Source organism: Prunus avium, chromosome 1 (assembly GCF_965620075.1).
Source record: "Prunus avium chromosome 1, drPruAviu1.hap1.1, whole genome shotgun sequence".
Classification (NCBI taxonomy): domain Eukaryota; kingdom Viridiplantae; phylum Streptophyta; class Magnoliopsida; order Rosales; family Rosaceae; genus Prunus; species Prunus avium.
In genome coordinates, this window is record NC_142284.1 from 52,174,575 (window position 1) to 52,191,316 (window position 16,742).

Sequence of the window (16,742 nt, forward strand, 5' to 3'; positions counted from 1 at the left end):
CATTGTAAGAAAGCTCTCTAATGAATTGAATTTTCCTTATGATTTATATTAATTTCGTTTTTAATAATGATGGTTTAACTTTCAACAACTGTTGCAGCTCACACTGGTGGTTAGGCAAGCCATGTTGGTGCTTTACCTTTACCACCTCAACAAGTTAACTGGAATTCCGTTCTGCCGGGCACACCGATGCCAAAAGCTCTCAGTGAACTTGTCCAACCTGGTTTGTGTTTTTATCTACAACCTCTAATCATATTCGACCATAAGCTAGCTTCTTCACTAACATGCATGATGCATGCATATCTCAGTTTAACTTCTTAAATTTGTAGGATCAGCGAAGAACTTTGATCGTTACGACAAACATGCCGAGGAAAACGTTCATATCTTGTATAACCATGGGGTGTTAAAGTTTTTGGATCTGCCCGATGGGTCCACTCTAACAATATCGATACTGTCCCCACTTTACCACCTGTCCAATCCGTCAGGTGGGGTTTTACCACAAAAGGCCTCGATATTAGTTAGAGTGTGGTAATTCTATTTAAACCCATTTGTTTTCTTTCACCACACCGATGTGGGATTCCAACACTCCCCCTCACGTGTAATCACATGTGAAGATCCACACATCGGCAATTGAAACTCAGAGGTCAGCTCTCGTTGGGCCCACTTGTTTTCAATGGAACTCAGAGGTCGGCTCTTTTTCAAGCTTCGTTGGCCTTTCTTTTTCTTTTTTTTAAATTTTTTTTTAAAATTTTAAGAGTCCGACTTGTTTCTCCTTCTAGCTTTGTTAACTTGTACGGGTCTTGGCTCTGATACCATGTTAAATTTTGGCAGGATGATATGTGTTTATGAAAAATGGGAATGGAGAGAATGCAGAAAGAAATTGAAAATTGCTCTGTATTTCCTTGTGTATTTCGTGTGTAAAATTCTGGTGCACTATGCACAGCCAACTCATTTTTTCTGTTAGAGGAGAGAGAGAGAGCTAGACAAGTCCTAGCCTCAATCCTCACCATCCAACTACACTATCAAAGAGATTATGACACCTGTCCAAGTTAAGTCCTATGAGACTTAACAAACTGACTTAGCCTATGAGCAAAGGCTTGATACTAAACAAAATGATTATATAATACTAAATCAGTTCACCATTTACACACCAACATGGGGCACCCAAGCAACTCCTTAAAGACCAATATGCTACCGAAAACAAGCTTCTTGTCTTCTACAACCACGGCGCTCCCAACCAACAACTCCTTAAAGACCAACATGCTGCCGAGGACAAGCTTCTCGTCTTCTACAACCACGGCTCCACCACAGCAGCCAACCAACTCCTCCATAACCCGACCCAAGTAGTTTTGTTCCTGGAGAAGGGCGTGCAGCCTGGCACAACCTTGAAATACAGCTTAGCCAAACAGGGCAACTTTCTTGCCCCGCAAGGCTGCAGAGAAAATCCCTTTCTCATCCGTCAAACTACCAGAAATCCTCAACCAGTTTTCAGTGAAGCCGGGGTCTGCCGAAGCCGGTATAGTCAAGGAAATCATTCAAACCTGTGAAGGTGAAGTCCTTAAAGGAGAAGACAGATATTGCGCCACCTCCTTGGAGTCAATGGTTGACTTCGCCATGTCCAAGCTGGGAAGAAACGTTCAAGCAATCTCCACAGAGGTCCAAAAAGGAGCCACCCTGCAGAACTACACAGTAAAGCCAGGCGTGAAGAAGATGTCCGAAGGTGACCAGCTCATTGTGTGCCATAAGATGACTGCTGTCTTCTACTGCCACACATTTGGAAAATCAAGGGCTTACGTGGTGCCTCTCCGAGGTGCGGACGGGACGAGCGCTAAAGCAGTTGCAGTCTGCCACGTGGACACATCTGAGTGGAACCCACAAAACTTTGCCCTGCAAGTGCTCAAAGTTAAACCAGGAACTGTTCCCGTCTGCCATTTTCTTCCGCAGGGCCACATTGCTTGGGTTCCAAACTAGAAACCCTAGGCTATTTGAATCCATAAGAGCTTCCACCATTGTAGAAGTTTGGAAATGGTGGACCCTTTGGGGTTCTAGTTGTAAGAAGAATCCTATAAATAAAAGAGAGAATGCCATATAAGAATTGGCTTAAATGTATGAGAGGCCTTCATTAGAAAAATTAATTAACAACAAGGCAGAAGAGGCAGAAGAACACATTAGAGTAAAAATAAACTAAAATCTTTGACAACTAGAAAATGTTGCTTAATAATATACACCAAACTTACTTCCAAACCCTAAACCAAACTTACTTCCAAACTAACAATCTAAGCTCGCTGCACCTCTACAATTTTTTTTACAGAATTTCTAAATGATGCGAGGTGAAGGCACAAATAATTGCAATTTTGCAATACTTTATTACTTTTTAGTCGTGACAACATTTTTTATAGTACAAGTGATAGTCTAAACTACATGGGAGGGGGGTTTCTCACATTGTTTAGTACAAGTGATGCATGGGAGGGGGTTTCTCATACGCACACATACAACCAAGATGTTATGGGGATTCGAACGTGAGACATCTGGTCTGCAAGTTACGGCCCTTTTCCGCTGAGAAAGACCATATTGACTACTCATGACAAAATTTAAAAAACTGTTAAACAATCACTAGACTTGTGTATATTATGAATGATATCTAATCTAATATCTATGTATGCATGCTTTCTAATATAATTAAGAAACATTAATGACTCCCCTAATTTAAGCAATGCATGATTTTTATTAGAATTCAATTTTGTTTGGGACTTATCATTAGAAACCTCAATTGTCAAAAAGCATTGCTTAACCAGAAAATGTAAAGTGACTAGAAAACATGTCCTATAGAAACTGCCTTCCACAGGGGCACAGCTACTCATAGGCCAGTAGTGGCCATGGCCTCCTTATAGTTTCAAATGCACATGTGGACAATAACATGCCACTGTATATAAATATGCACACATATTTACATTAGTGGCCCCTCCAATCATGTATATGGTATGTGAAATTTGTTAAACTTGTATAAAAATCATTTCAAAAGCTTGTTCTTTATAATTTGGCCCTTCCAAACTTAAAATCCTAACTCTGCCCCTTCGAATCATCACCTTCGAATATTTGTTGGAACACATCTTGATCAGTCTATATCTTTATTTTGATCGGCCATGGAAAGGTTGCAAAGAGCCCCATGTTCTTCCAACTTTCAATTTGACATATGGAGAGGAACTGGAAAATGAATTAAAAATCAAATGAGGCACGGCAAAACGTAAAAGATATTTAGTAATTTGACATGCTCTAGATTAGTAATCGATAATATGATTTGGCTTTGTGTTGCTACTTCTGTTCTGCTTGTAAGCACCCTATTTATAAGCACTCCATTTTTATCTCCGTATCAGAAATTAAATGCTCCACTTCAAAACATAAAATTCATGCCACTACTGCATCAAAAATCTCTGGGTACGTTGCTCTTGTTACTTAAGCCAATGCATGCTTTCCATTTTTCCAATAAAAAAAGAAGAAAACAAAAACTTCTGGCCAATGCATGCTCTCCATTTTTCCCATAAAAAAAGAAAGAACAAAATTTCAAGCTACATCATGCTCTGTGGTGTCATCAACAAGAAAAAGCTTGTTTTCCCTTATAAGCTCTTGCAAGATTTTCTAACTTTCCAAATATAGGACATTTTTCACCTTCATATATATTCTCACACTTTATAATTTGACTCTCCCAAACTTAAAATCCTAGCATTGCCCCTTCGATCATCACCTTCTAATATTCATTGGAACACATCTTGATCAGTCTATATGGATCAAGCACAACTTTAATCGGCCATGAAAAGGTCTTAAAGTTCTTCCAACTTTCAATTGACATGCAGAGGAACTGGAAAATGAATTAATAATCAAATGAGGCAAAACATAAAAGATATATACCAAGGAGTAATTTATAAGAATTTCATTTGAAGCACTCCATTTATAATATGTGTTGTTCTGCTCGTAAGCACTCCATTTATAAGAATTTCATTTTTATCTCCTTATCAGAAATTAAATGTTCTCTTAAGCATGACTTAAGCATGACAACTAAGCATGACTTAAGCATGACTACTAATGTAATATTAAATTTCAGGCCAATGCATGCTTTCCACTTTTCCCATAAAAAAAGAAGAAAACAAAAACTTCAGGCCACTGCATCTGCATGCTCTCCCTCTTTCCCATAAAAAAGAAAGAAAAACAAAATTTCAAGCCACTGGAACTCTTACACCTAATCACGACATGTATTTCAGTTGAGGTCCCTATACTATAAAGCTTGAAGTCCCTATACACCTAATCACATCATGATCTGAGTTTCTTCTTGTCAATTCCAGTAGCTTTTCTGTTGCATTCTTAAATGGAGTTCTGTTTCTCACACATAATTGCTTTTCTCACCGTAAGCTTGTGATTTAAATATTCTCTATGATTTTATTTGAACCTTATAATTATTAGTTTCAATTTTTATTTTATTTTTTTATACTAATGATAGTTCAACTTCAAATGTTGCAGCTCACACTGGTGGCAAGGGCAAGCTATGCTGCTGCTGCCAGAGACACCACCTCAACTTTACCACCTCAACTTCACTACTGGAACTCTGTCCTCCCAGGCACAACAATGCCAAAAGCTCTCAGTGAACTCGTCCAACCTGGTATGTGTTTCTATTTACATCAATGCCAAAAACTCATCTTCCAACATTTTACTAATAAGCTAGCTTTTTTCGCTAACATGTCCATTTATGTTGCTAAATAATCTGCAGACTCAGTCGAACCACCCAAGAACTTTGTCGGTTACAACCACCACGCTGTCGAGGACAGAACCCTCGTTATCTACACCAAAAATGACGATACAAACCTGAAAGACCCAACCCAAAGAATTTTCTTCTTGGAGAAGGAAATAAAATCTGGCACAACCATGAAATATAGCTTGGGTAGAAAAATAGCAGGGGAAACTTTCCTGCCCCGCAAAACTGCAGAATCGATCCCCTTCTCATCCGCCAAACTGCCAGAAATTCTCGACAAATTTTCTATGAAGCCGGGGTCTGTGGAAGCCGCTGTAATTCAGGAAACCATTCAAGATTGTGAAAGTGAAGTCCTTAGAGGAGAAGACAGATACTGCGCCACCTCCTTGGAGTCAATGGTTGACTTCGCCATGTCCAAGCTGGGAAGAAACGTTCAAGCAATCTCGACAGAGGTCGAAAAGGGAGCCACCCTGCAGAACTACACAGTAAAGCCCGGCGTGAAGAAGGTGAACGAAGGTGGCAATTTCATTTTGTGTCACAAGCTGACCTACGCTTACGCTGTCTTCTTTTGCCACACATTTGGGCAAACTAGGGCTTATGCGGTGCCTCTGCAAGGTGCTGACGGAACGACCGCTAACGCAGTAGCAATCTGCCACCTGGACACATCTGCATGGAACCCCAAGAATCATCCCTTACAAGAGGTCAAAGTTAAGCCAGGAACCGTCCCGGTTTGCCATTATCTTCCCCAGGGTCATATTGCTTGGGTTCCAAACTAGAAAGAAATATCTTACCCTTTGTCTTTGTGGTTCTAATTGTAAAAGGAATCCCATAAGAATGGGCTAGCTACTATTGTATCCGCTCTAATATAAATAAAAATCAATTAGAATGCCCTATAAAAATGTGGAGTACAGCCAGAATTTTTTTTACCGCGATTGGTTGGGGATAGCAAAACAGTGTTATTCCCATTCAAGTGTTTCTCAACTTCAGCATACGACAAGAAATTTTTTTAAGTATTGTTCTTTTTGTGTGCCAAAAGTTAGGAAGGGAAAAGGGAAAAACTCACACACACATACCACGGGAGTCTGAACTTATGACTACTTGAAAGCACACCAAAAATCTGAGTCAATCCAACTAACACCCCATTGATATTTAAATATTGTTCAGTTGACAAATATGAAAATCCTTCTAGTATATTACATGTAAGAGAACATAAATATTGGCTTATGAAGGAGCCAACGGGGTCTAGCCTTGTATTAAACTAAAAAAAAAGCTTATAAAGGAAAATAGTTCGATATAACAATTTGGGGTTTTCATGCAAAAAAAAATTGTACAGTAAAAATAAACAAAAATCTATGATAGTAAGAGCATCTACAATCATGCTCTTTATTTTTTAGTTAAAATTTAGCTAAAAACATATAAAAGCTATTTTAGGAGTATAAACTTTTAACTCCAATCATACTGTCTAGTTTAGGGAGTCATAAATGCTATAACTCTTTTTTAATTGGTCAATCTCTATTAAAAAAAATTAATATAAAAAACAGTTAGCATTAATTAAAGGTTTAAAATACTCATAAAATATAGTAGTATTAAATTATAGGGAGCCACTAGGAGTCTTTCCTCTCTCCTCAGATTTAGGAGCTCCTATAAGTCTCCCTATTTTAGGAGGTGGATAGGGAGTATGGTTGGAGTTGTATTTTTCCAATTCCTCCCTAAAATTTGTCTAAGGAGGTGATTTGGAGAGCCTATTGTGGATGCTCTTAGAGCATCCACAATGAACTCCTTAAACCACCTCCTTAGATAAAATTTAGGGAGGAAGTGAGAAAACCCACCTCCAACCATGCTCCTTATCCAACTCCTAAAATAGGGAGACCTTTAGGAGCTCGTAAATCTGAGGAGAGAGAAATGACCCTATAATTAAATGCTACTTTACTTTAATGTTATTTTAAGTATTTATTTAACGCTAACTATTTATTATTATTATTTTATATGAAGAGGTAGCATTTATGCTAAATTGAAAAATAAATAAATTATTTATGATTCCCTAAAATAGGGAGCATGGTTGGAGTTGAAATTTTATAAGGAGATCTTAAAATAGCTTTTTAGTGTTTTTAGCTAAATTTTAACTAAAAAATAAGGAGTATGATTGTGGATGTTCTAAGTGTATTATTAATGAAAACTCCTAATATAAGTAATGTGTCTTCTAATATAATTAACAAGCATTAATGAAAATTCCTAATTTAAGTGATGCATGCTTTCTATTATAATTAAATTTTGTTAGAGACTCATCATTACAAACCTAAATTGTCATAATTCAAAACCCAACTTCTTTATATGGAAATATTAACCACAAAATTTAAAGTGAAGTTCCCTGAATATATGAAATATTTATCATCATAACATTTTGAAAAGAAAAGCGGGAAATTGAGACTAGAAAACATGTCCGAGAACATTTCAGGCCTTAATAGAGGGGCCGTTTTGCGAGAAGATATGTTTATTAATAATCACAGCATGCAAATTATGTTATTTAAATCAAACAAGTTGAGAGGTACCTTGATATACACAAACCCATGGAATCGGCATGAGCCATATGACAGCAGAAGAGTTGGTCAGAACATTAAAAAAACTTAGAAAGATGAGAGATTACCCACTGAAATCGATAAGGTTACCTCATGCAGAGTGTAGTGAGACTTGCTACACAAACCCATGAATCGGCATGAACCATGATGGCAAAAGAGTGGTGAGGCTGGTTCAAGTGAAAATCGATTACGTGCATTTGAAAACCATAACAGGGGTTGGTCAGGACTTAAAAAACTTAGAAAGATTACCAAAGTACCCAGTGAAATCGATAAGCTTACCTCACGCAGTTTGTAGGGTTTTGCAACTTTGTCAGAAGGTCGATAAATTTGAGAAAGCAATCCGTGCTTAATGAGAGAGCTAAATCGAAAGAGATGAGAGTTTTGCACTGAGGAGAAAGTGAGATAGAAACTGAATTGAGAGCAAAAGAGGAAGGGGGAACCAAAAGGGAAATTAGGAGGATTGGCACGTGAAAGATTAGTAAATGCGTGTCAAGGTGGAGAAGGTCTCGACTCTTGGTGCCGCGGTTCGATCAAGTTATGCTAGGGTCTCACAAGAAAAGGGATCCTCTGGATTTGGGGTCACTACTAAAAAAACTGGTCAAAAACCACAAACTTAAGAGCACACATATAGGTATGGTGCCCTTTTCTCTAACATTGAGCACAAATAAGTTTTATTCCTGCTCTTTTTGTATAAAACACAAATAATTGTGTTAAATCAATTTACACAAAGCACAAATTTTTATTGGACACAAAGAATTGTGCCAAATGTCAATTTAATGTAAATGATAAATACCATCTGACAAATTATTCAGAAAAAGTAAGATCATTTACTTGTGTAGACACAAATAATTGTGTCTTTATCTGACAGATGTGACAACACTAAAACACAAAAACTACATTTGTGCCCTGTTATTTCTTTTTTTTTTTCTTTACACAGCCCAGTTATTTTTTTATATTCTATTAGTGTACTTTTTATCTTCAAAGTTAAAAAAGAACAAAAGAAAAAATAAATATGTTTTATTTTTAATTGATAGCAAAGTTTAAAAACACACGCCTCCCCTAAACTTTTCCAACCCTAGAAAATATCTAACCCATCCTTTCTTCTTTATTCAAGCCTTCTTTCTCCCCCCAAAAGAACTTGTTAAGAACTTCTCATCGGTTCTCTATCCTCTCTGTCTCGCTGCTGTTTGTGCCTGATAAATCTCGGCCATGAGCTGGCCAAAGGAGCCCTTTCTCTCGGCCCTGGCACTTGTTTGCAGAGGCTGAAACGCAGCGTTTCGCCAGGGTATTTCGCCTTCCTAAAAATAAAAGAAGGAAATGCTAAGGCATGATCATCTCGGCCTCAAGCATAGGCCGAGGCCGAGGCCGAACAAATTTGCGGCCAAGGCATTAAAGGCAAATCATCACGTGACAGCAGGGTCCCAGGCTTCATTTAATAAAGTAGTGCCTGTTTAATGCAGCAAACTCATTGGCCACAAAGTAGCATTTAATGCATGAGGAAAGGTGGGAAGTGACTGAAGTCAGGATTTGGTGATGAAGATCAGAGTGATTAGACGTGGACATTCTCACAAGAATTCTGACAGCTTGAGATGTTGGTTCACCAGCTATCCAGGCCATAAATGCGTCTCCACGGCCAGAGGTTCATAACCCACGATCGAGAGCGGCGGCCGAGATTCACTGGGATTTCTGGAGTCTCACCACCATACTTCACGATCCCAAATGTCGATTGGACTGCCCACTTACGCTAATCAGACTCCACTATGCGTAAATTCAGCCTCGATTACTCATCCAGGGACTCTTCCTATAAATACAAGACTCGAGCTACATTCAAAGGGTTCAAACACCAAAACAAGCCTCCCACGGAGCAACTTATTTTTTTTCCTGTAATGCACTTTCAATATCTTTACTTGCTTTCCTAGGAGTAGTGTTAGGTTGTAAGCAGAATCCATTCATCAATATATCATACGACCCTTGATTTTCAAGGCGTCGGAGCACCATCCTTGTTTGTTCGTTCATTTACCCCATATATCACACGACCGTCACTCCCTGAGCAGCGCGCCGGAGCACCGCCCAAAATCCACCACCAACACCATCACTCGACGGCCTTGTAGTTCAGGCCGTGAACCTAACAGCCGAGACCAGTTCCTCTCTCGGCTACAATCGTTTGACCAGGAAGACAGATCAAACAGGCGCACCATTCATTCATCCAATACTCATCGAAACATCAACGCACGGTAAACCGTGCTGGCACGCCCGCGCACAACCGCACCGCACCCAAAAGCAGGAAACCCCGTGTTAACGCACATCCCCTCGGCCCGGAACTCCAGGCCGTGAGATTTGAGCGGCAGACAGCTGCTGCCTCCAAATCAGATCCAATCTATTGCCCAAATCTACCAACTCCATCTCCTTTCATCTTTTTTTCTGATAGCTCTTTCCCTCTATCTCCATATCCTTGAAGTGGAAAATGCAAATCAGACCCTTGATGTCAAGCTTTGGTGGGTATGGGTTCTTGGCGACTGGGAGATGGGGTTGCCGCGACAGTGGCCACGATTCTAATGCTCCAAGTATTACAAAACCGAGGCATTAGAGGCCAAGCAATCCTGAGATGTTCTACAGGGCAGCAACCCGTGTTTTTCAATTTTGAATTTCATTTAGGAATGGGTGGGTGATACTCTTACGGAATTTCAATTAATGTTATTGTTATTTGATTTGGTTGTTTTTGGTTTCTTAAGTTTGATGTATTTAGTGATTTTCCTTGGTTCAAAATTTGGTTGTTTGGTTCTTGTGAAAATATTCTATCATTGCATTTGTATGCTATTCGGAGCATCTGGATCTACTAATTTGCTGAAATTTCAAATTCAATGTGATTGTTTATTCGTAATTTTTTTCATGTTTGCAATTTTGGGTGTAAATTGCTTCAGTGAAAAAAAAAAAAGGGGGCGGAATCCAGCCTAAGCGAGTGAGCAACTGGGTTATAATATTTTTTTTAAAATAAAATATATAGCATTGAGCACGATTCTAAAGTTGTGTCTGTCTTTGTACATATGTCTAATCAGTTCATAAAATGACTGAGGCAGCTTGTCAGAATACAACCACAAATACTTTTTTTTCGTGCTTTATATTGTCTGACACGAATTTGTGATTCGTGTCCTATAGTAATAGAAACCCCTATAGAAAACACCGTCAACTTAAAGGTCGCTGCATTGTGGCTTTTGGACATAGAGCACAGTTATTTGTGCCTCTTGCAGTTAAGAGCACAAATAAAAATGGTGCCCAAAGCCACATATTCTAGTAGTGGGTGGAATCAGTGTAAGGCCGGGCGAAACCCCAATAAATGAGTCTTCCTTTTTGGTGAATGGTCACCCGAATATGACGCCATCAAAGTGCGCCGTCAAAGACTTTCTCATCATAGTGTGACTATCACATCAAATTACACAACTAAAGACTTTCTGGTCAAAATGGGACCATCACATCAGACTATGTCGTCAAAGACTTTCTCATCAAAGTGAGACTATATCACATTAAACTGCGCTACCAAAAACTTTCTTGTCAAAATAGAACTATCATGTGACAGTATAGTAGCATAAATGTAAACAAAAGTTGTTATATGTAAGTTTTTTTTTTGTCAAACTGCGACTCGTTAATTCAAATACATATATATTTTTAAGATGTGCTAATTCTAGATGCTTGAGAATGAGAAAATTTTCAATAGGGTAATTCCATGAGCAAAGATAGAATTGTATGTGTGAGATGGCCAAACCGTAACACAAATATTGAAGAGAAAAAAAAAAATCTTACAACAGTAAATAATATACAGATAGAAAAAGGAAAGTTTAAAAACGTTGTCCTCAATTTCATGTATCAAAGTGGAAGAGTCTATAGAAATCTCGTTTCTTTGGCGATGTTGTTATTTTCATTTATTTGTTCGCTCTTATGCGTAGGTAGATTGCTAAAAATCATATTTTCCCTAAATCTGTTACGGATGTGGTGGTGGATGTGATCGCGGCAGTGCTTCTTAAGGTGGTGGTGATAGAGTTCGTTTAGGCTCATGGGTTGTTTTAGGGTTTTGGTTATGTTGGGTTTGTGGGCTTTGTTTGGGCTTCTGGTTAATTTGGTAATGTGGGCTAGTAATTTTAGTGTGGCTTTTGTCCGCGTTAGTTTTGCTTTTAGCATTTTAGTTTGTTGCCCTCTTGAAATGTACTTTAGATGTCTTTGTGATGTCTTTGATTGTACCATTGAAGTTTATCTAATGAAGTTTCTCTTTAATTAAAAAAAAAATAAAAAACTAGATTGTACTAATTAAGGGTGGGCAAAAGACCAACCAAACGAAACCAATTAGATCATTGTCCTCTAGTTTTTACACAAAAAAGTATAATCTTTGCAAAACTAAAACGCAATTTTTATTGTTACAATTCAATTTGCCCTATTTTAGGACCTCCAAAACTGAACCAAAGTATCTATATTAATTTCTTGCGTTAATGATTGTTTAGTACCGTGTGGTTGCACTTGTAAGGTATGTTAGTGTCACGCCCCAACCCACAAGTTTACGTAACCTTGGGTTAAGTCGTGATTCACACCTTAATTATAGAATTTAATAAAAACTATAACTAAAATGTGAAGAAACAATTAAATAAATAAAATAAATATCTCACAAAGAATATTCAGGGAAAAGACAACATCTGAAATTCTTGAAATTTGTTACATTATTTTACAAGTCAGAACTACTCAAGAGTTCACTTAAATGAGTAGTTCATTATTCATCCACAAGCTATGTACACAGTACATTCTTATAAATATGCCAAAATCATCACAAGCTCTAGCTTTCAGGTTCGATACCTGCAAAATCTATTAGGGGGTGAGTGAAACCACAGCTCAGTAGGGACATACACCTTTTTATATGAAATTGATATAATTAAATTAAATGACAAACAATTACACATCCAAATATTACATTATTAATAATAATGCATGAATGCTCTTCATCTAATCCCATTAATTCATATAACTGGACAAGCAGACCTGCACGTCCTATACCATGCTTATACCACTTGGTCCCGAATGCCCATTTATATGAACTAACACCCATTTCAATTGTCCCATAATTCCCCTTTTGTTAGTCATCTTGCCTAACTCCCTTTCGCCAGTCCCGAATCAAATAATCATATCACACATAATATATTGTTCACAAAATTTAATTAAATCAATCTCTGCAAAAAGCCCCCAAGAACCCCTACCTTGTTTCCAAAGCTAGCTCCAAGTTAAGAACACACAAACTAAGTCCTATTTCTCTTCCAAGAATTTCCTCACTATTCTCCCTTTCTCCCTCTACGTTTATCTTTCTTTGTATGAACTTTCATGCGTGCTTTCAAAAACACAGGAATGTCCTATTTATACTACAAGAGAGGCGGTACTTAAAAGACTCCCTATTGATTGGTTTGCAAAGCTTAAAAAAAAATCTCAATGTACTGGTGGCAAGACAACTACTTGCTAGCCAAGTAAAAGTTTTTAGATAACTTTTAAGTTCATTGAGTAAGCAAATCTTGTCATCTAAATGGTGAGATGGCATCATATGTGTTTTCACTAGAGATTGACAACAATCAAGCTGGTTGATAGGTGGACGTTTCTTAAGCTAACTATGATTGACAACAATCAAGTTGGTTGATAGGTGGACGTTTCTTAAGCTACTACTAAATTCTAACAATAGGATACTATATACAATTAAATACCTAAGAAATATCTAGAGAAAGACCAATAATAAATATATAATTTATAGTTATTCAAATGAACATATATATACTAAGTACAAATATTTATTTAGAATAGTATTGTAAAAACAATATATATATATATATATATATTTAAAACAATGTTTAATCTTCTTTAAAAACTTTTTAAGAATACAGATTCTCACAGTTAGTCTTTGTCCTCTCGATTTTTGCAGTTAGATATATTCCAGTCTTTTAAATTTATTATAAAATTTCTTCAGATTTTCCGTTAGTTGCCAACGTGGCATTTATGAGTCCCATATTTCTGTTTATTTATTTATATATTTATGTGTAATAAAATACTCATATAATTTTTTAAAAATAAGAAGAAGAAAAAAACACACCTCTTTCTCCTCTACGCTCTCCCTCTACCTTTGGGTCTGGGATGGGTTTGTGATGGGAGAGAAGAAATCCAGGGGGTGGGATTTATATAGAGTCTCCTTGTTTGGTAGGATTTATGGAATAGAATTATTCTCTCTCTTGAATAAGGAGGTAGATTTGATGCCAAATCAAGATATTCACATTTTAAGTTTAGATAATTAGCCAATTAAATAGTGATATAATTGGCATAATTATTCAACTTAGAGTATATTCCTCTTTTAGTGTCACTTTCTGAATGGTTGCCGAAAATATGTGTTCTCACCGGAGAGCATAAATATTTGTTTAAAAGCTTGTGAAGGAAAATGATCCGATTATGCTGCAAGCCATAGCTTATGAAGGAAAATATTTTTTAAAAGCTTATGAAGAAAACTGAACTCCATTCAAAGTTTTCTCTTCGAGAAGATGGCACATTAAAGTACATGAAGAACATCATACGTGGCAATTAAAGGGGTTGAAAATTGACACCTAGCCATGACAACTAATGTTCTCCATTTATCCAAAAGAAAATAAAAAGAAAAATTAAATTAAATTTTCCTACCACCGCATGCTCGGGGTTTCTTGTTTCTTCCAGTACTTGAGTTTTTCTGTTGCCACGTAAACTTAGAATGAGATGCAGAGCTTCAGTCGTGGCAATGGAAGGAGCCGCATGTTTTACACCTAATCACGACAACTGATGTTATTGTTCTGAATTCCCCTTCTATAAAGCTGGAAGCCGCTTGCTCCCGTTTACCAATATCATGCTACGTACCTCCGAGTTTCTTGCAAGATCTTGTTTCTTCGATCTAGGTAGTAGTTTTTCTGTTGATCTTAAATGGGGCTCCATCTCTCACGGATCTTTGCTTTTCTCATTGTAAGAAAGCTCTCTGATTAATTGAATTTTCCTTATGATATACAGTCGTATTTTCATTTTCTTAATTATTATCTCTTTATAATGATGGTTCAACTTTGCAGCTCACACTGGTGGTAAGGGCAAGCTATGCTGCTGCTGCCAGACACACCACCTCAACTTTACCACCTCAACTTCACTACTGGAACTCCGTCTTGCCAGGCACATCAATGCCAAAAGCTCTCAGTGAACTCGTCCAACCTGGTATGTGTTTCTATTTACACATACCATGCCCTAGAGTGCCAAAAGCTCGTCTTCCAACATTCTACTGATAAGCTAGCTTCTTCACTAACATGTCCATCATTTATGTTTCTAATCAATTATCTGCAGACTCGGTCGAACCACCCAAGAACTTTGTCGGTTACAACCACCACGGTGTCGAGGATAGAACTCTCGTCATCTACACCCAAGACGACGATACGCACCTCAAAGACCCAACCCAAAGAATTTTCTTCTTGGAGAAGGAAATAAAACCTGGAACAACCATGAAATATAGCTTGGGTAGAAATATAGCAGGGGAAACTTTCCTGCCCCGCAAAACTGCAGAATCGATCCCCTTCTCATCCGCCAAACTGCCAGAAATTCTCAACAAATTTTCTATGAAGCCGGGGTCTGTGGAAGCCGCTGTAATTCAGGAAACAATTCAAGAGTGTGAAAGTAAAGTCCTTAGAGGAGAAGACAGATACTGCGCCACCTCCTTGGAGTCAATGGTTGACTTCGCCATGTCCAAGCTGGGAAGAAACGTTCAAGCAATCTCCACAGAAGTCGAAAAGGGAGCCACCCTGCAGAACTACACAGTAAAACCTGGCGTGAAGAAGCTGAACGAAGGTGGTAATTTCATTTTGTGTCACAAGCTGACCTACGCGTATGCTGTCTTCTTTTGCCACACATTTGGACAAACTAGGGCTTATGTGGTGCCTCTGCAAGGTGCTGACGGGACGACCGCTAACGCAGTAGCAATCTGTCACCTGGACACATCTGCATGGAACCCACAGAATCATCCCTTACAAGAGGTCAAACTTATGCCAGGAGGCCTCCCCGTCTGCCATTATCTTCCCCAGGGTCATATTGCTTGGATTCCAAAATAGAAAGAAACCTACAATATTTGAATCCATAGGTCCTTCCATGGTAGGAGTTTGGAAATCGGACCCTTTGTGTTTGTAGTTCTAGTTGTAAAAAGAATCCCATAATAAGAATGGGGCTACTTGTAAGTTGTACCCGCTCCAATGAATAAAATAAAGAAGGCCCATAAGAATAAGGGGTTTTTATGCAAAACAAAATTGTAGAGTAAAAATATACAAATTTATCGGACAAGGAAATATAGAGAGTAGCCTAACTCCTTATAAATTCAGGTTAGGTTCTTTAACTTTCTAATATGAGATAAATATTCTCAACACATTTCGCACGTGTGGTAAATTTTTAAACATAACACGTGGATAATACATATTAGATGATGTGGGAGTACGTATGGTCATTGGGCCTAACACGTGAAATCTTGCTGTGATTACCATGAAGGAAGTTGAGGTTCCATTAGCAATGGAGGGAGTAGCTCAACTCCTTATAAATTTAAACTAGATCTCTTAACTTTTAAATGTTCGACAAATACACTCAACGAGATCTCTTAACTTTTAAATGTTCGACAAATACTCTCAACGAGATCTCTTAAAAGATCTCTTAACTTTTAAATGTGCTCAACAAGGAGAAAGTGAGAAAGAAACTGAATTGAGACAGTAAAAGAGGATGGGGAACCAAAAGATTAGGAACTGCGTGTCAAGGTGGAGAAGGTCTCATGCAGTCTGTCACAAGAAAAGGCTTTGGTTGGTGCGGTTCAGTCACGTCATCATGCAGTCCACAAGAAAATGTATACTCTAAATTGGAGTTGGGGTTAGTGACACGTGTCCCATTTGTGCCGCCAAATTTTTTCATATTAAAGTAATGTAATAGCTTAAATGGGACATGTGTTAAGATTTAATGATTGATTTTTATTTTTTTATCAAATGCGTGTCAAGATAGAGAAGGTCTTAACGGGGTGGTTCAATCACGTTATCAGGGAGTCTCAGAAGAAAATTGATCCTCTAAATTGGGGGTGGGGTTAGCGTAGGGCCGGGTGAAATTCCAATACAAGATTCTTCCTTTTTTGTGAGAATAGTTGTATATATAACGTGATTTGACTGTGCCGACTTTCTCGTAAAAGTAAGAGTGTCACATCAGATTGCTCACGAAAGATTTTCTAGTTTAAGTAGTGTAATAGCATAAATGTGACACATGTTGAAATTTAATGATTCGTTTTTGTTTCTTTAACATATCACATTTTTTACTGGATTGGTTTGTCATGCCACTATGCCATGTTCTATGTTAGTTTTTGTTGTCGAAGTGTGATGTGGGGCGGAGTGTGT

General features: G+C 37.9%; 2 protein-coding genes and 1 pseudogene across 2 annotated transcripts; all 3 read left to right on the forward strand.

The window, feature by feature from the left end:
* The first annotated feature begins 1,129 nt into the window (after positions 1-1,129).
* On the forward strand, positions 1,130-2,106 carry LOC110761219 (BURP domain protein RD22 pseudogene; annotated as a pseudogene).
* Positions 2,107-4,258: 2,152 nt separating this feature from the next.
* LOC110761333 (BURP domain-containing protein 6-like) lies at positions 4,259-5,637 on the forward strand. Its single transcript, XM_021963794.2, has 3 exons — positions 4,259-4,396; positions 4,510-4,648; positions 4,757-5,637. Exons 1-3 carry the CDS (start codon positions 4,358-4,360, stop codon positions 5,512-5,514), a joined length of 936 nt encoding a protein of 311 aa, XP_021819486.2. The 5' UTR covers positions 4,259-4,357; the 3' UTR covers positions 5,515-5,637.
* An 8,532-nt stretch (positions 5,638-14,169) lies between these two features.
* On the forward strand, positions 14,170-15,626 carry LOC110761148 (BURP domain-containing protein 6-like). The gene is made up of 3 exons (XM_021963549.2): positions 14,170-14,310; positions 14,412-14,550; positions 14,677-15,626. Exons 1-3 carry the CDS (start codon positions 14,272-14,274, stop codon positions 15,432-15,434), a joined length of 936 nt encoding a protein of 311 aa, XP_021819241.2. The 5' UTR covers positions 14,170-14,271; the 3' UTR covers positions 15,435-15,626.
* Positions 15,627-16,742: the final 1,116 nt, after the last annotated feature.

Coding starts and splice junctions, on each gene's coding strand:
- LOC110761333 (XM_021963794.2), top strand. CDS start 4,358: ATGGAGTTCTGTTTCTCACACATAATTGCTTTTCTCACC. Junction 4,397..4,509: donor ACATAATTGCTTTTCTCACC/GTAAGCTTGTGA, acceptor CAAATGTTGCAG/CTCACACTGGTGGCAAGGGC. Junction 4,649..4,756: donor CAGTGAACTCGTCCAACCTG/GTATGTGTTTCT, acceptor AATAATCTGCAG/ACTCAGTCGAACCACCCAAG.
- LOC110761148 (XM_021963549.2), top strand. CDS start 14,272: ATGGGGCTCCATCTCTCACGGATCTTTGCTTTTCTCATT. Junction 14,311..14,411: donor GGATCTTTGCTTTTCTCATT/GTAAGAAAGCTC, acceptor TCAACTTTGCAG/CTCACACTGGTGGTAAGGGC. Junction 14,551..14,676: donor CAGTGAACTCGTCCAACCTG/GTATGTGTTTCT, acceptor AATTATCTGCAG/ACTCGGTCGAACCACCCAAG.